The following is a 20,000-nucleotide window of genomic DNA, read 5'->3' on the forward strand; positions in this document are numbered from 1 at the left end:
GGGTATATTCCCTGAACAAATTCACTATTCTTTGATGAAAAAGAAGTTCACTTTTTCTCAATTTGAAGATTTGGAGTCGCATTCTACAAACACATACCTTGGGGTAATCATTGTTGTGTAACCACTCATTTGTTGATTAAAGTATCTCCTAAGATATTCCCACTTTTTCCTTACACTGTGTTACCCTTTTTCCCCCTCTACAGATGTCATTGGTGTGCTAATCAGTTTCACAAATTTGCAAGACATGAAGAGACCCAATGGTCAGCATTGCATGATGCACGACCTTACTCTCCAAAACTTGAGGTGTTTGTATATACCAACTCTCTTGCTTTGCGTCTTTAACTCTATGTAATCGCTGCTTACCTGTACAGAGTCTAACTTTACACCTACACCCTCTCCATTTTCAGCGGAAACAATGTCAAGATAAGTAGATAACCCTATGGGGTGAGGCCACAACTGAGCTAAACCGTAACTAGGACACTAAAGGAATAAAGGACACACCCGTGGTTGTCGTCGTCTCATCCACTTATGTCCTGAAATATCAGGGTACTATTCATCGCACATGCTCATTTTAAATGTCCATTACTTATCAACTTCAATTATTTATGACCCTGTTTGTTTGGTCAGGCAAGTACTCTTTGTCTTTCACGAATGCAACTAAGGTATTTTTTAACCTTGCCATTCCTGAGGTTCTTGACATGATAGAAAGGTATGACATGTATGCTCTGATTATAATTTTTGGTTGTTATGCAGACAATTGTAAATTCTCATTGTTTAAGCTGGATGTACATCAGGTCTTTCCGAATAACACCATCCTGACAAATAACACATCCTGATCGAAATAGGTAACACGTTGTTGACCTTACTATGCCAGATAACACAAAAACAATTTTTGAATTGTTGGAATGCAAGTGGGACTCCAAATAATAGGTGCATATCTACCTATGCATATTACTTCCATTCCATGTGTTTATATTCTCAACTGTGGTTAAATAGCTCACATCACATATGGGTAATCACCATTGTGTGCAGGCACTGAACCGAATCATTGTCAAAGCAAGTGCAACCAGAGTTATAACTAACAAAGGTTGGTATTGTTTGGGATGCAGCAAGTGCATGGCCAAAGTTATAGGTGATCCCATTACATATCATTTTACCCCTATTATAGCTTTCATTTTAGAAATGTACTTACTGACTCAAAAATAATGTATCCGACATGATGAGAGTTTTTTAGAGATGATGCTGGCAAACAACAATATAGTAAGGCAATGATTTAATGTTACTTGAGAAAATACTAAGTGTGTGCTTAGGAGTCATTGAATGGATACTTAACGAAGATTCCATTTGCATTATTTTTCACTGAGTTTCTGTCCTGGCATTATAGCTAGCATGTTGCTTACCAATCACAAAGTTAAATTTTAGAATTCCCTATGACACGACCCCATGTAGCCCAGATGTCCTTTGCTTTATTGAACTTTCTGGCTATTGTAGAAATGCTAAGTTAAAGCAATCGTTTGGAGGTTTCTAAGCTTTTGATATTTTTATGTGTATACAATTTTCTTATCTATGTCCATTTGCAGGTCTCTTAAAGGTGTCCTTATACTACCAAACATGCAGGTTGACTAGAAGAGTCCCTAATCTGGGTATTGGGTCTCTGGCAATATTGGCATTAACATGGAGGTTTTCAGGTTGATCATTCATTTTCATGATTACCAAGTTCAAATATCGATGTCTTTTTGATGTCTCTAAGTTGTTGTTTAAGGGTGGTATTTTCAGGGTACACGGTTTTTTAAGAAACAACTTGCAAATAAGAAACCGTCAATTTAATATTTCCTGCAAGTCATAACATAGATTTTTGTCATAGACAATACAATGTGTGAATAATGTAAAAGGCCAAATTTTCTCACAAGAATATCATTAACGGACATGGAATTAGTATGGCTGAATCTTTTTTATACAACATACTAATTGTGTGAAATCCCGTGAATGATTAGTTTGTTGGGTTTCCTAGCTATTTAGTGTATGCCCTAATGATAAATTAGATATTTCTTTTATTTTGCTTGAATGTTAACGGGATTGTCGGTGTTGATTCCGACTAACAATGTAATCTCGGATTGCAAGATTGTAGAACATACTGATGGGACGAGTCATAGTTACCAGAAAATAAAATCGGTCAATCCACTGCTCCAAATACCCAGGGTTATTACAGGTTACCAATTAAACCACCAAGACTAACTAATCGTGTAATTGGAATGTAATATTGAGGTGTGCTAACAAGTTCTACTTCATGCCAAACACATGATTTTACTTATTTTACTTAGTACTGTCGTTTTTTAAGAAATTGATCAATGTTTTTAGTCGACCAGAAGCATACGACATGCCAGATAACCATGAATGTGTTGTTATATAGATTGATCAAATCTGTTGCCCGGGCCGTTACGACACTGGTCATATCTAGTATACTAATATAAAGAAAAGAGGCATTTTTGTTAGAACATCACTAAATTACTAAATAACCCTCAATTAAATCACCCTACTTTGATAAATAATGTAAATCTCTTAGAAACGAACGATATAATAGTAAACTGGACTTTCATTATAATGTATTCTATCATTTCTTCGTCCAGAATCGCCATCAACCTCTCTTCTTCCCTCTGCCTCAACTTGCAGTCCACCATTTTCCGACAAAAAATGCCGCAAAATCATCTCTGATTATAAACCTTGCTGCACCCCATACAAGGATCGGTTCCCCTTCGTGATGTACTGCACCTCTTACTAGGATCGGTTCCCCTTTTTCATATATGGTCAGACAGAAAATCACAAATCCGATCATACCATCTCAGGTGATTACTTAAGATCGGTTTCACTAATAAAAGTCATACCAATACATAAGTCAGGCCTTTGTGAATAGTTCTACCAAGAACACAAACAAGTTGTGAGCGGTTATACTCAATCACACATATTGGTTGTTCATAAGATATGCAATGAATAAAAAATCAATAACACCTGGAAATTTCCTTTTCGGTTCACAAACAAGTTTATGAATTTACTTCCTTAGAACACATGTAAAACATTGTTCCCTAGGATGAAATCCTCACCTCATACCCATACATAATCACAATAGCATTCAGATGATTATGACAATGTTTTATCTACAAAGTTTAATGGTTAAGCAATAAACCTCGTATTGTATTCCTTAATACTATGTCTATCTAGAGCTCAAATATGCTTCGCAGTTTTGTTTTCAATATGCACTACTTGAAAGATACGTTAGGGAATGAAACAGTTCAAGTCAAATATCACTAAACTCAAGTGGAAGGATGATTGTTGTCGTTGTAGCTCCTTGCTTCTTCACATCTTCAAGACTTCGCAATACTTGTAATGTCTCATATCCTAATACTTTCAAGCTAACCTATACGAAGTTGACTCTAGTACATAATCAAGCGACTCTTAACATGAGTTTTGAAAGGAAACTCACTACCGTCTCCGGACATCACTATCCCATTAACTTGCACCTTGGAGAAACTACCTCAGATTTCACATACTCAACTTGTGAAGTGTTGGCCTCTCAGCATCGTATGAAATAAAACCATCTCGGATGGGATGGGGATTGTTGTTGTTCATGATAGCTAGTTGCGTTACATCGCTAGCCATTCGGTTACATCGGAGCTACTCTAGATATCTCGGACCAGCTCATCTGCAGCAATAATATCGGATTATCTAACTCGGGAGGAGAATACTTACCACTTCCAGATTGTCTCTGGTGGAATCAGCTCGTTCCAGACGTGACATCACAAATCACTTAACTAACTCGGATCAATGACCCACTCGACCAAGTCTGTTCATAGCATCGTGTAATTCCTCATCGGGGCGAATCAGTTAACTTACTCGGATCAAAATCATCTCGTGTCAGGTCAAATCCGGCAGATACTCAAGTAACGGATCGGAACTATCATATCGGCCATTCACCTGCAACACTTAGCTCGGGTCAGTTCATTTGAATCGGGAAAGGTGAACCATATCGGATAGGGCAGTCACTTCAGATCAATTCGGATGGATCACCTCGGGAAGATTACAATTGACTCACTTCGGGAACTCAGCTCGGGAAAATTAAGTTGGTTCATTCCAGAATTGCACATATCTATAACAGGGAACATTCTTACCTTCTCAATCCCCATTCTGCGAGTTAATTTGATGAATGCTATTTAAAATCTTCTTCATATAAGTCTGGTACAAGGGAGATCGGCATGAATAGTTCTTGTTTTAGATATTTGAGAATATAGACCCATGACGTTTGGCATGCAAATATGAATTGATTCTACTACCTGTAGCTATGAATTACAAATTCTCAATCTTGCATTAGTGTCTAGTCACGGTAAAATAGCACTGAATGAGAAGTATGAGAGATATTTTGGGAGAAGATAATGTCTGGCTATATTGTTTGAGAAGAGACCGTCCATTATCTATCCATGTTTAACGATTATGAGCCTTTCACTTGAGTAACCTCATTACCACCTGATCCAACTTGACGTTGCATTTGACTCCCAAGGAGATACAAGTATAACTATTGGGATTGTCACAGTAACCGTTTATAGTTAACTGTCATGATAACATGCTTAATTCATAAACATAATGACAATATACTTGAACTTGTCGCCTACCTTGATAATCCTGTGTTGTTAAAGAAGCAATTTGGCTTTTAAAATCATTGCTCATCCGAATTGAAAGTCGCAGGTGCATAAATTCAATCCCGAGTATCAACTGAGAAGCATAACGATATTGACAGCGTGAGCACGAGCCTCAGGTGATGACATAGACTCCCAGGGAGGGGCAACTTTGCTCATGGAGACAAAAACAATCCTCTGACCAAGCCACCTCGGAAGTGCGGATCGCGCCGTAATGTGTAGCTGAAAATGCTGAAGGGAGTGAAATTTCTTTAGTTGTATGTTGAACCTCCGGCCAAATCATCTCAGGAAGATACTGTTATGAATAATCACTTTGGATCATCTGTCTCGGACCAAAATCGCTTCTGCCAGAGGCGGACTTGTATGACCCCACTCAATTTTGGTTGTTAGTGTACTAGGTAATGATAATTGTAACCGCTGACCCCCCTAAATCTCTTTGAAATCTCAATTGACCCCTCTATATTCCTTTGGAAACTCAGTTGACCCCCCTATATTCCTTTGGAAACTGACTTTTACTCTCTTTTCTAGAATTTTGTATGTGAAAACCATTACTAGGATCATGTATCAGATTTTGTTATTTGATGTGCAGTGTATACATTTAGAGCTGGTAAAATTTATAGTAGCCCTAAAATTCACACGATGAACTCGTACTCACATACGCTTCTTGTATCGGATCACCATGAATCACCATCTCGGACGTGATTTTCTCGGGAAGGCTCAAGATTCCATCTCTGGTCAACACCAGACATGACAGCTCAACACTGGGAGAACCCACTAGAAGCATGCAACGAAGGGGGGAATCCACGCAGCGGAGGGTGTTGAACTCTAGCATAAATAACGCATCACGGCAACGACAATTACTTCTCTAACTTAAGGGGAGTGTCAAGAACTGTCACTTATGAAAGTGCAGGCCGTGGCATCATCCATCGGAAACAAAATCTAAGTTCCACCTTTCTCAAACACTTAGTCCATTCAATACAGCGCTTATAACATTCATATTTGTTTGTTTATAACATTCAAATCCTAGTGAATAACCCAAATCTGATTTTGCATGCAATTGTTAAAATAGATCATGTTATTTTGAAAACATTAAGTACCAAGTCTTTGTCCTGACTCTGGGGAAAATGGGTAATGTCGTTAGTGGTACTATTACTATTGGGATGTCGAATGTGCAATCTGGGCTATGTTCTTTCTTGGATACTCACTTAAAATAGCTTGTTGTTGTAGAAAAGTGACGATGGGGATGAAATATATTGAACCTTGGGCGAAACTGTCTCGGAGGAATGCTGTTATAGACAATCGCTTTGGATCAACCATCTCAGATCAGCCCAATCTCGGAGTATGTCATTTCGTGCCATCTAAGCCAACGATTATAATGAGTACACCTTCAACCACGACGGAGGAGGAGGAAACCACTCATTAGAGATCATAAAGGACTACACAATCACGTTATGATAATGGGCAAAGATCATAAATGGGAAGTGACAACCCGAGAATGATAACTTGTTATTAATGTGAGAATCCATTTCTGGTCGCTACCCAATATATGGAGAAGAAGTGCCCACACGATCAACTCGGACTCGCATACTCCACTAATATCTGACCACCTTGGATCAACCCCTCGATCACTACTCCAGGCATGACAATTCAATCCATACTCGTTTTCTCCAGTGGCATGATCGTTCAATGCATGCTCCAAACCGCCTCTGGCCTCGGCTCCAGATAACTCGTCTCGGGACAACAAGAAGTTCGAAAAGCCAAACAAAAAGACTAATCGCTTAAAGAATCTGCACGATGGATGCACAACAAAATGATCCAATTCACTTCATCCCGAATCACTATGCCAGACAGACTGCGAGCAACTCATAAAAAGGGGAGAATCCCTAACTTCGTGTCTCCTGATATTTGATAGTTAATAATTTAAGTCATATCTGCAAAAATTCGTGGGAAGATTAAGACGTGTACAAACTATCTAAAAAAGTCTGAACATCAAGCCTTTAAGTGCAGTTATATTGTTATTTCCAAATGCTCGTGTTTGAGACCATGCTTTAACATTCTGGCTTACTCTAAACCGTTAAGAGAGTGCTTGTTGTTTAAACTGTGGTCTGACATAATTAGTGGAGTGCTACGTCCAGTAACATTGCTGGAAGCCAGAAATCGCTGTCACATGCTTTTTTCCAGTCTCGATATACATCCGTCGGTATTTATAACATGGTAATGACACACTAAACACGACGCGAGCAACAAGTTAAACAGGAAACACTCTTTATGTTTATGATTTATGGTAATCTCCCGTTTCTGGAAAAGTGATACTTTCACTTTTTCAATTTGGCCTCCAGAAAAGGAGCAGATTAGATTACGTAGGTAATAGCTTTAGGCTAAAATGAAAAAAATGTGAAAGTATCACTTCTCCAGAAACGGAGATAGTAGTTTTCATTTCAATTAGTGAATACTCTTGAATCCCCTATGAAAATATAGTCAGATGTGATCGATCTATGAAAGTTGAATAGGATGTGTAGCTAATTATGAGGATAATTTGTTTCACTGAATTTCGTAGGCATTGGCAGAAACTGTCGTCAAAACGCAAATTATAGCGTGATAATATGAATTGACCTGTACCTAACTTTTGTGATAATTCTTCGCATACTGCCTTGTGGTTAGACTTTCTTCGCAGTTACTAACTCGTAACTAGAATTCACAGGGATCTTTGAGGGAATCTGGCGGGATTCAATCGTGTTCGGATGTCTGAGAACCACAGTGCACGAGCAGTCACTTCTCTCCTCAGCTAGTCCATAGACATGAAAGAGTCGGCGATACTAAGAGCAGCTTATGACTGAGATATTCTTCTAATGTGAAGCGTTGATCGAACGAGAAATAAACGGTTGACTGAATAAGACGAAGATCAACGTCGGAAACCCACGTTCGGAATGTTGCAGTTGAATGACGTCAACCCCAGAGATCCTCGACACGAAGGGGATTTGAGCAGGAATATAGAATTCGCAGATTCACCATCAACTAATCAGTCCCTGTCGTTTGAACTTCAAAGAGAACGGCTCAGGGCACACAAATTCTGTCCAAGAACTTAGCTATCTCGGGCCAGAAACATCACCAAGTGTGTATCGGGCAATTCAGAGTCAAGCCACGGCTGCTTCCATTGTAATTCGATGAGTTGGGAGTAAGTCAGCAGGGGTGAACAAGCAACAACTCGGGCATACCTTTAATCGGATGAGAACGGATCATTTCCAGCTTGGAATCGATTATCCCGCAACAACAGCCGACTAAATGAAAATACCAACTTCGGGAAATAACACGACTGACTGCCTATTGAAATCTTTGTATGGCACAGTGAAATTTCTTTGGGGGAGTAGAACTCTGCAACCAATTTCAACAGCAGTTCATACCGAGCGACAACAATCTAACACATACTTCGGATCTGTGTGCCTCATCTCGAATATCGGTTCAATTCCCATTGTTCTGGGGCAGTGAAGACACCAAGCCTGATTACCAGTGAAAAGAAGCCTGAAACGGACGAAATGGGGACAAACGGTAGGAGAAGGCATTCTTCGGGAGACGGGAGACAACTGATAACTCCAAGATCAAGGAAAGAACTTGCAAATTGTGGCAACCAAGCGGGACTGAAATTGAATATCTGTGGAACACAGTGTGTTGCATGAAACGTACAACAATAAGGCGATGATATGACAAACTAAATAACCTGGGGGACGCCTTGGGTTGTTAATGCGACCAATGGTCATTCGTACTCGGGACGACGACAGTGTGCAAGTACCGAGGTGACTTACACTCGAATGGACATCCGTACTCGGGTCGATGGCAGTGTGCAAGTGCCGAGATGTCTTACATTCGAAGAGCTATTCGAACTCGGGGCAGTGGCAGTGTGCAAGTGCCGAGGTAGATTAAGGGTCCTGGTGGTTGGAAACCAATGTCCGATTGTCAAGGCATGAGTACTTGACAATCGAGCATACAACATTGCCCCCATCGCAAGTGGCCAAAATCACTTTCCCATGCTAGTTGATTGATAACTACCTTGGGGATATTAAATCTAGAAATGACCTAATACACTTCCATTGGATCAAAGCACCAGTGATGAGATACCTCAGTCGGGACATGGCATTGGGCCCGATGACCTTCCCTGCCGAGTGTGTTCGATAGATATGGAATATTAACTAATGCCTACTTTGAAATGATTAGTATTGCAGGGAAACGTGTATGCTAAGATTATGAACGATCATACATGAAAGCTGCAAGGGCATCACAACTCTGGCAGTGGATTTAGCTTGTCAAGGGCAAGTGGTACTTGAAGAATTCATTTGGAAACAACACCAATGGGATCACTCACAGGGGCACGCGATGTATATCGATACCAGGGGCTACATAATGGCGAAACTTGAATAACATGCATATATCGGAGTTTGCAAGTCGTCAATAACAGAGGTTACTTTTAAGCACATGGCCAAATCACCAAAAGTCATGTACAGTACCAAGACACATCCTTCGGCTCGTGAACAAACAGCTTCAACAGGGAAGCTTTCTTACCTTTCTGTCTTTTAACTTCAGATATTTGGGTTAAGAGGCAAAATGCCCCAATTACGAACATCACCTTGTCAAAATGTCCCGAACGTTAAAAAATAAGTCAAAATGCCCCAAAACCTTATTTTTAACGTTAGAGATAGTTAATTAGTCAAAAAAGCACACATGTGTACCCGCACGTGTGGAAAATTTACATTTATGTCCTTCGCGACTAGATTCAACGAATCTGCGACACATGTGACACGCACGAGTCATGAAATTTTACCATCTTAGCCTCAAATATTGGAAAATTCCCATCTTGTCCAAAATGATTAGATGGTGACACGAGTCCGAGGATATGAAACGGACGGTGACAGATCCCGACCGTCGAAAATAACGACCATTTTTCACCAGAAGTACTCTTATATATGGTGGTGATCCAAAACATATTTACAGTATATTGGTAGTGTTTCTTCATCAACTTTAATGGCTGCTAGCTCAAGCATTAAAATGGTAAGTTCAATTTCCATAAAAAAGAAGCATCATTAGAATATGTAGCATAGATTTTAATTTATAGTTAATCAAAATGCAGGAATGTGAAATGTGTAGCGAAAAATATCATGAATCCATGGATTTTCCTTGGATTTACTCATGGTGTAAACTAGTTCCTTGTAATGGAATTCGAAAGCTTCTAAAGGTTAAAGATGGTGTCAATTCAGGGAAGAAATTCCTTTCTTGTTCTAATCCAATGTGTTCATATTTTGAATGGTTTGATGGACCTACTGATGCAGTTAAATCCATAGCACCTCAGTACAAGGGAGGTTGTGATGCTTGTACTGGTGATCACAGATTTGCTGACTGTCCTTGGTCACAGACTCCTTGTATCAACCCCAAATGCCATTCAACTAAGGTGAGGATGTTAAACATAGCTCAGACATCATGGAATTATGGTATTGGGTACCTAAAATGCCAAAAGTGTGAAGATTTCCAATGGGTTTCTGATGCAATCTTTGTGGAAAAACAAAAGCAACTGTACAATTCTGAAGATCAAATTTGTGCACAATTTAAAGATAAAGTGCAGAATTAGAAGTTAACCCATGTCAACAAAGTTAATGTAACAGATTAAAAGTATTTCTCAATGTAATGTTAGTTCGCAGTTATGAGTATTTTAAATGAAATAACCTAGATTAACAAATAAAAGCATCACTGTCTCCATACTTTAAAAACCATAGATTCATAAATAAAATATTGTCATGACTCTTAAAACAGAAACTGACTACTAGTATGTCTGCCATTACAAACTTTCAATTGTTCAAATAAATGCTAAAAGAAATAAGGGAAAACAGGAACCAACATTTCTGATATTACTGATATTTAGAGTTAGGCTTTCTAACCCTTTTTGATGGTGGTTCATAAATGTTAATTGTTTGTCTAGAAATATTAACAGTACCATGATACGTCTAGTTAAAACAGGCAGATGAAGGTGTAGAAGAAGTAGATGAATGTGTTACCTTCCTTTTGGGTGCAGTGGAGGAGGATGGTGCAGTTGTCTTACCCTTTTTCTAGGAACCAGCTGAAGAAGTAGATGGTGTAGTAGCAGCTGCTTTTCCCTTTGACAATGGTGGTACCTCAGCTTATTTCTTTGATGCAGATGTTGATGCAGTATTTGGTGCAGACAAGGCCTTCCTCATCTTCTTTGTTGGTGCAGCAGTAATACAAAATTCATCCCCATTAACAAAAGACTCCATTATAACACCTTTCTTCTTGGGGTTAGACCCAACTGGAGGACCTTGACAGGTAAGGATGTTATGATCAAGACCTTTACAAACAATGCACTTTGTTACTCTTTTGCGCGGCTTGTTCTTCTCATACCAAGACTTCTTTCTTTTGACACAAGGTCTTCCCTTATCTCTCAATCTGTATGGATGTATAATGTTGATACCAGTATGCAAACAAAAGAAAGTTAGGGTTGGTATACTTTAAATGCACGGATCTAGAGAATAATGAAAAAAATAATGATACAACAATTCCTAACTATCAATTATTTTGAATCCTAGTACATACAATATTTCATTTAAATATCTTGTATGATTTATTTAGTTTCCCTAGATCCCATTTATTTCTATTTTCTTAGGCCCTTTGAGTCTAACCCAAGTTTCACTGAGATTGAATCCACTTTTGTTTTTTCCTTTTCTGTCCTTCTATATTTTGAAAATAAAATGGGAAAAAAGAATAAAACAAAGAGAGGAAGAAGGATTAGTCACAGATAATTTATTATCTCACTAATCTTCTTCATCCCTTCACATGTCAATAACTAGAACTAGAATGAAAAAAATGGGAATGTCAACGCATCTGGGAATAAATGATTAATCTCTATCAATAGCCCTGCTAAATACCCGAACCATAGAGTACTTAGCACAGGTGTCACAGAGAGATATGTTTTTATATCTCGCATTGCAAATTCTCATTCTTTATTGTAATACATATATGATCAGATGTATATGTAGTTAAGGATCACTTGTATTAGTACGTAAAATCCCTAACAAAAATGGATATATACAACGACCCGGTAGATAAGATTTCCCTTTCCTTAAAATAGAAAAAGACGCCCTCCTCTTCCTGAGTATTAACGACAAATATTCATTTCTTTATCCGACGGATTTCACATGTAAATAATTCTTTTATTATATGTTATATGAGACCAAAAAGAACAAATTGCAAGCGAAATTTTTTATTATAGGGGGAAATAATGATGTGGAAAACAAGAAAGGGATTCTCTACAATGACACTGTATACCAATTGAAAGGGATGTAGCGCAGCTTGGTAGCGCGTTTGTTTTGGGTACAAAATGTCACGGGTCCAAATCCTGTCATCCCTACCTATTACTTTTCCCGCGGACAGTAATTGAGATCGATCATAATTGTACATACATTATGATACTATAGACATGCAAAGTTTATTGGGCCTACAAAGATAATACTTTTTTATGGTTTTATCTATTGTGATAAGAAGGCGCTCTTAGTTCAGTTCGGTAGAACGTGGGTCTCCAAAACCCGATGTCGTAGGTTCAAATCCTACAGAGCGTGATTCTGTTCTCGAATTACAATGAAATAACTCCACCAACTTAAACAGAAACCTTAATTTGACCTCCTGTGAATTAAAAAGGAGGAGGTCAATCAAAAACGAGATGTTACTTAATCAAAGGTCCAACTGATAACCGCGTCTGTATTGTAAATATGCAGTTACGAATAATCCAGCCAAAGTAATAGGAATTATACCTAACACGATTCCAAATAGTAAAACTTCAATCATTTCGGTTTGTTTGAAGGGGAATAAGAGAGGTAATATCTATTCTTAAATATAAATCCGAATCGAGAAATGAATCTGAATGATCAAGAATTGGCAATTGACGCGGGAAGTCACTATAGAATACCTAGAACTAGAATATCACAGAAAAAGTTTTTTTCTGAATTGTTCATTCAATTCATTTCAAATAAGTTGTATCTTGCTCAGACCAATAAAAAGAGCGGGAGTTATAGTTGAAGCCGCCAGTAGAAAACCGAAATAACTAGTTAGAGTAGGCATAAAGGAGCTAAATAAGATACGTTCTTTTTATACATATGGTGATAAAACATTTACCTAAGTTTACATTACATAACAAAAATAAACTGACAAAATCTGCTCCAAATAAAAGTTTTTTACTCATCAATCATTATAGACGGCACTAACAAAGATAGGGTGACAGAAGTAGAAAAAAGATTGATCTAGTGATCCATCATCTATAACATCTACTGATTCCGTTATTTTGAATCAACAGATTCGTTGAACAACTATTGAGTAAAGTAATATTGAGTAAAGTAAAAAGAACAAACTTTGTAGTGAAATTTCGTTCATTTCATAAAGTAAACTCTTTTTGAATCACTATGGAATCAAATCGAAAATCTTTTCCATTTTGATCATTTCTTTATAAATTGTATATAATAAAGTTTCCTTTTTGGAGCAAAGGACCTTATCACAACACCTTTCACCTCATAAAATGAAGTCAAAGGCTCTTTAATTGTACATAATATCTCACAAATGCTAAGAAAAAAGTATCGCACGATCGCTGGACGAAATAAGAGCTTTATTTTGGGACAACTCAATTCTAAGACTAGTCATTCTATTATCTTTTCCTTTTAGGTTCTACATGTCGCCTTTCCATATTAGGGAATCCCTCTCTTGTATCTAGGTCAAGAAGGAAAAGAACCTTTGGTTGTAATACGACAATGGTTGTATCACAAATATTGATTGATTCTTCCTTTTTTTCTTTGGTCGAATATTATCTTCTCCTATTATTGTACTACTAATCCATTCCTTGAACTGAAAGGATTCGAAGAAAATCCCGTTCTATACAACCAAGAAAAGAAGTTTCTATATTTCGCATATAATAGAATTGTGTGAATATGATAACATATTTCATTAATTATTAGAACCAACCCGGCGGACTCAAGCTTTCTCAGATCTTCATTTTCTATCCCAAAGCTAGTAATGAAAAGAACCCTATACTACTACAACACAGAAATTTTCGGTTGAATAGCACATCCTTATATATAAGGAACAAAAAAGGAAGAAAGAATTTCTGTAACACTTCTTTTGGATACTGATTGAAATTGCGTTGTTGTGTCAGAAGAAGGGTAGCTATACTGATTCGGTATACTCTAAAGATGCCTTCGGTACACTATTGACGATCTAACAAAGATTAAAGATCCGTGGGTTTTCACTTACTGATCCCATCTTTCACGGAATCGATCCCCTTTGACTGTACAAGAATATGTGGAGCTCAGCATGTCTGGAAGCACGGGAGAACGCGCTTTTGGTGATATTATTACCAGTATTCGATATTGGGTCATTCATAGCATTACTATACCTTCCCTATTCATTGCGGGTTGGTTATTCGTCAGCACGGGTTTAGCTTACGATGTGTTTGGAAGCCTCGGCCAAACGAGTATTTTACAGAGAGTCGACAAGGAATTCCATTAATAACTGGCCGTTTTGATCCTTTGGCACAACTCGATGAATTTAGTAGATCCTTTTAGGAGGACCCAATGACTATAGATCGAACCTATCCAATTTTTACAGTGCGATGGTTAGCTATTCACGGACTAGCTGTACCTACCGTTTCTTTTTTGGGGTCAATATCAGCAATGTAGTTCATCCAACGATAAACCTAACCCGAATTGAATTATAGAGCTATGACACAATCAAACCCGAACGAACAAAATGTTGAATTGAATCGTACCAGTCTTTACTGGGGGTTATTACTCATTTTTGTACTTGTTGTTTTATTTTCCAATTATTTCTTCAATTAAGAAAAAGAGAGAGAATAGTGCGAATTCTCTATATCCCACTCGGAAGGATCTCATCTCAAAATTATCCATGGCTGTTTATGTCTCTAGCATGACCACTTGATGAAATGTGGAGGGAAGTGGGGTAAATGGCCGATACTACTGGAAGGATTCTTCTTTGGTTGATAGGTACTGTAGCCGGTATTCCTGTGATCAGTTCAATAGGTATTTTCTTTTACGGTTCATATTCCGGGTTGGGTTCATCCCTGTAATATATAGTATGAACTGAGTTGTAGACAGGAAAAAGTAAGAGCTCAACGGGACCTTACCCCCTTTGTTTTAATTCGAGGGGTAAGGTCCCGTTGAGCTCTTACTTTTCCAACGAGATTTTTATTTATTTCATAACAAAAAGAGGCCCTTATTGCTCCGATGTTTCAAATCGCTTTTTTTTTAAGATGTCCTTCTATTTATCGACAATATTTTCCGATTTGTCCAAGCAGGATCCGAAGTATCTGCTTTATTAGGCAGAATGCGTTCTGCTGTGGGTTATCAACATACCCTTAGTACAGAAATGGGTACTTTGCAAGAAAGAATTACTTCTACCAAAGAGGGGTTTATAACTTCTATTCAAGCAGTTTATGTACCTGCGGACGATTTGACCGACCCTGCCCCTGCCACAACATTTGCACATTTAGATGCTACTACCGTATTATCAAGAGTACTAGCTTCAAAAGGTATCTATCCAGCAGTAGATCCTCTTGATAGTACGTCAACTATGCTCCAACCTCGCATCGTTGGTGAAGAAAATTATGAAATTGAGCAAAGAATTAAGCAAACTTCACAACGTTACAAAGAACTTCAGGATATTATAGCTATCCTTGGGTTGGACGAATTATCTGAAGAGGATCGTTTAACCGTAGCAAGAGCACGAAAAATTGAGCGTTTCTTATCACAACCCTTCTTCGTAGCAGAAGTAACGGGCTCTCCAGGGAAATATGTTGGTCTAGCAGAAACCATTAGGGGGTTTCAATTGATCCTTTCCGGAGAATTAGATGGTCTTCCTGAGCAGGCCTTTTATTTGGTAGGTAACATGGACGAAGCTACCGCGAAGGATGTGAACATAGAAGTGGAGAGCAAATTGAAGAAATGACCTTAAATCTTTGTGTACTAACCCCGAATCAAATTGTTTGGGATTCAGAAGTGAAAGAAATTGTTTTATCTACTAATAGTGGCCAAATAGGTATATTACCAAATCACACCCCTATTACCACAGCTGTAGATATAGGTATTTTGAGACTACGCCTTAATGACCAATGGTTAAAAATCGCTCTGATGGGTGGTTTTGCTAGAGTAGGCAATAATGATATTACCATCTTAGTAAATGATGCGGAGAAGGGTAGTGACATTGATCCACAAGAAGCTCAGAAAGCTCTTGAAATAGTTGAAGCTAACTTAAGTCGGGCTGAGGGAAAGAGACAAACAATTGAAGCGAATTTAGCCGTCAGACGAGCTAGGACGCGAGTAGAGGCTATGAATGAAATTTCATAAAAAATAGGTGCGCCCCAATAAAAAAGGAAATTCTGTTTATACACCATATTTTGGTTCTGCGGATTGAGTCGAATCAACTGTAATGGCACTTCTTGTGAAACTAAAATAAAAGGGAGGGTGGGTAGAAAAACTTATTAGATACTAATTACTCCGGTATCTAATAAGTTCTACCTACTATTGGATTTGAACCAATGACTCCCGCCGTATGAAAGCAATACTCTAACCACTGGGTTAAGTAGGTTATTTATCATCACAAAGAGAAAGAAAGGGGCTTGTCATATCGATGAATTATAGATGCAATCTTATTTCTAAGCAATACCAATTCTTGGCAGGAAACAGATCAGAAGCTATCATGTTGGATCATAGAAGATTCATCTTGACAAGAAATTATTTCCATGATAAACTATCTATCACAATGGCTATAGCTCATTTGGTAGTGCAACTCGTTTACACGCGCGCCAATGTTTTTCAGGGGAGTCCATCATGCAATCAAAAAAATTGATCTTAATCAACAAAATTGATCTTATTGATAAATCGGTGTCTTACTCTATATATTCGAGGGAACAATATCCTGACAAATATTTGGTTCGGTCCGCTTTGGGTGCCAATTTAGGCTCCAAAAAGAACCCATCATTGATTCGATAATTGATAAGGTGAATACACAGCCCATTCAATGCTAGGCATAATGAGTATAAGGACCTCAAAAAAAATTCTTGGGTGCCAATTTAGGCTCCAAAAAGAACCCATCATTGATTCGATAATTGATAAGGTGAATACACATCCCATTCAATGCTAGGCATAATGAGTATAAGGACCTCAAAAAAAATATCTTTTCGTACTATGAACTTTAAGGTGTATGAAGTTTCATATTTGACTCTTTGAGCAGAGCGATAGAGACTCCATTTAACTTAGGTTAATCTAGGCCAGAGGCAGACCTACGTCAAGGTAACTCTTCTTTGAAACACTTTGGTATTGCTTCTGGATCATAATCTAAATAATGAATCAGAGCACGTGGAGCCATCCCGTTATCTTTCTGTTAAGAAAAAGTATGGCGGACTATCTGATATTTATATCAGTTGATCAAAGAGCCCAATGCAAAAAAAATGCATGTTGGGTCTTTGGAACAGTTCGAATCATTTCGATAATAAAAAGTTGGATCTGTTTTACCGAGAAGGTCTAAGGTTCGAGTCCGTATAGCCCTAAAAATTTGTATAGTTTTCATTTCCTCAATCTTGTTTGTTGGTTGTAGTCGGACGGTCGTTTGTCCCATCGAAATAGAATAATTATCACATGCTCCGAGCAACCCCCGTGGGTGAGAATGAAGCGGAAAAAATTCATTTCACTGGGCCCAATCGGTATTTTTTGATCTCGGATAAAAAAACCCGTCCTTTCTTCTTTGTGGATGAATTACACACAAATTTTTCCTGTTTTCCTATCCAGGATCAAAAGGTTTGTGATATTCCTTTTCTTTTTGTACAAAATATCTTTTTATAGATCTCAATATACCCCAACCCAATTGCTCACCATTCCAATTCTACCGATGCTGACTTTATGCAAGAAGGTTGAGGTCTCCTTTTTGCACTTGGACGAGTTTAAAAACCCCCAACTCATCGTTTTTTCGGGAGCAGAACTCAATTCGTTGTTTCAGAGATAATGAATGTTTCCTAACTCTATTAGTGTTTGCATCTATGTCTATTTCCATGAGTTGTTTGGGGGATTTGGTCTGTCGAATCATTAGATTTGATAAAGCGCGATTCGATTAGAAGAAGTTTATTCTGTGAATTATTTAGGATTCGGCTTACTTTCCCGTTGTGATATACTTCGTTGTGTAGGGTTCTCGTTCAAAATAAATATTTTTTTGCATGAAGGCTAACCCAGTGGTTGGTCTTACTTTAAAACTAATTTTTATTACATTAATAAGTATTCCCGCCTTTTCGGAACCATTTCAAGTCAAGTACTAAAGACCGATATTCTAGATTCTTCTTTTAAGACTTCGAGCTTTAATTTCATAACCCGATTCTTTTTTGGGGAGACGGGTTGCAGGTCGAGGTAGTACAGACTAAAAAATGGTAAATTGGGGATAGAACCCTATGATTGTTATATGTAAGGGTTTCTCTCAATTCAAGGCATTGAATAAAATCCATTAAGTCTAGAACAAGGAAAAAATAGAATATGGCGATGCATTCAGTTTCAGTATCTAATCAATAGAAACAACAATCCTCTAACTGGATTGGATCTTAATGAAAAAAATAAACCAATACCATTCGGTTTTACTATATGAATATTCATAAAATATATAACATCCATATAGAATTCTTAATATTCTTAATAGTATCTTAATTTAATCTTAATAAAAAATTTCTATAAAGTATAACTAAAAAAATATGTAATTCTTTTTTCTCTTTTTTTTTAGAGAAAATCTGAGACAAGATAAAAACGATAATTTTGTAATAAGAGCATAATATATCTCTAGCATATCGAAATGGAATTGAAATAAATGAAAATAGGACTCCACTCGATGAACCTTGAAATAAGAATGACCCACAGCAAAAAAACTGGGGAGTTCAATCAAAATTCATTGGTATTTCGATTAAACAGTTATAGCTTAATTCAAATTCCAGATCGAATCGAGGAATACGATATATATTTTTTCCACATTCATAGGAGTGCATCTATGTTTCTGCTTTACGAATATGACATTTTCTGCGCATTTCTAATAATATCAAGTCTTATTCCTATTTTGGCTTTTTTCATTTCCGGGGTTTTAGCCCCGACTCGCGAAGGACCGGAGAAACTTTCTAGTTATGAATCAGGCATAGAACCAGTGGGCGACGCTTGGTTACAATTCTGAATTCGTTATTATATGTTTGCTCTGGTTTTTGTTGTTTTTGATGTTGAAACGGTTTTTCATTACCCATGGGCGATGAGTTTCGATGTATTGGGTGTATCCGTTTTTATAGAAGCTTTAATTTTCGTGCTTATCCTAATTGTTGGTTTAGTTTATGCATGGCGAAAAGGAGCGTTGGAATGGTCTTAGCTCCTGAATATTCAGACAATAAAAAGGAAAAAGAAGAAAAAAATGACATTGAGACAGTTATGAATTCCATTGAGTTTCCAGTACTTGATCAAACAACCCAAAATTCAGTTATTTCAACTACATCAAATGATCTTTCAAATTGGTCAAGACTCTCCAGTTTATGGTCGCTTCTGTATGGTACCAGTTGTTGCTTTATTGAATTTGCTTCATTAATAGGCTCGTGCTTCGACTTTGATCGTTATGGCTTGGTACCAAGATCGAGTCTTAGGCAAGCGGACTTAATTTTAACAGCCGGCACAGTAACAATGAAAATGGCTCCCTCTTTAGTAAGATTATATGAGCAAATGCCTGAACCAAAATATGTAATTTCTATGGGAGCCTGCACTATTACAGGAGGGATGTTCAGTACTGATTATTATAGTACTGTTCGAGGAGTTCATAAGCTAATTCCTGTGGATGTTTATTTTCCAGGTTTCCCTCCTAAACTGGAGGCAGTTATCGATGTTATAACAAAACTTCGTAAGAAGGTATCTCGAGAAATCTACGAAGATAGATTTGGGTCTCAACAGAATAATCGATGTTTTACTACCACTCACAAGTTTTATGTTGGACGTAGCACGCATACTGGAAATTATGATCAAGGATTACTCTATCAATCGCGATCTACTTCAGAGATACCTTATGAAACATTTTTAAAATACCAAAGTTCAGTATCTTCCCATGAATTAGTGAATTAGGGAGAATGCTTTTCTTTTGTGCAGAAGAATAGCAAATGCCCTTCACTTCAATTTTCAAAAATTTCGTCGTAAACGTGAACTACTTATACAAATGAAAATTCGGGAGAGATTAAAAAAATGCAGGGTCGTTTGTCTGCTTGGA

At 37.6% G+C, this 20,000-nt stretch overlaps 1 protein-coding gene and 1 non-coding gene across 2 annotated transcripts in view; both read left to right on the plus strand.

Annotated features, from left to right (window-relative positions):
* Window positions 1-12,224: 12,224 nt before the first annotated feature.
* Window positions 12,225-12,298, plus strand: TRNAW-CCA. The gene has a single exon. It is a non-coding gene; the product is annotated as a tRNA-Trp (tRNA).
* Window positions 12,299-19,002: 6,704 nt separating this feature from the next.
* Window positions 19,003-20,000, plus strand: part of LOC113336902 (NAD(P)H-quinone oxidoreductase subunit K, chloroplastic-like) — a 1,450-nt gene continuing 452 nt past the window's right edge. The window contains exon 1 of the mRNA XM_026582603.1: window positions 19,003-19,700. Within this exon, the coding sequence (XP_026438388.1) occupies window positions 19,091-19,700 (610 nt within the window). The 5' untranslated portion in view covers window positions 19,003-19,090. The remainder of the gene's footprint in view (window positions 19,701-20,000) is intronic.

The sequence above is a fragment of the Papaver somniferum genome, unplaced genomic scaffold (genome assembly GCF_003573695.1).
Source record: "Papaver somniferum cultivar HN1 unplaced genomic scaffold, ASM357369v1 unplaced-scaffold_154, whole genome shotgun sequence".
NCBI lineage: Eukaryota > Viridiplantae > Streptophyta > Magnoliopsida > Ranunculales > Papaveraceae > Papaver > Papaver somniferum.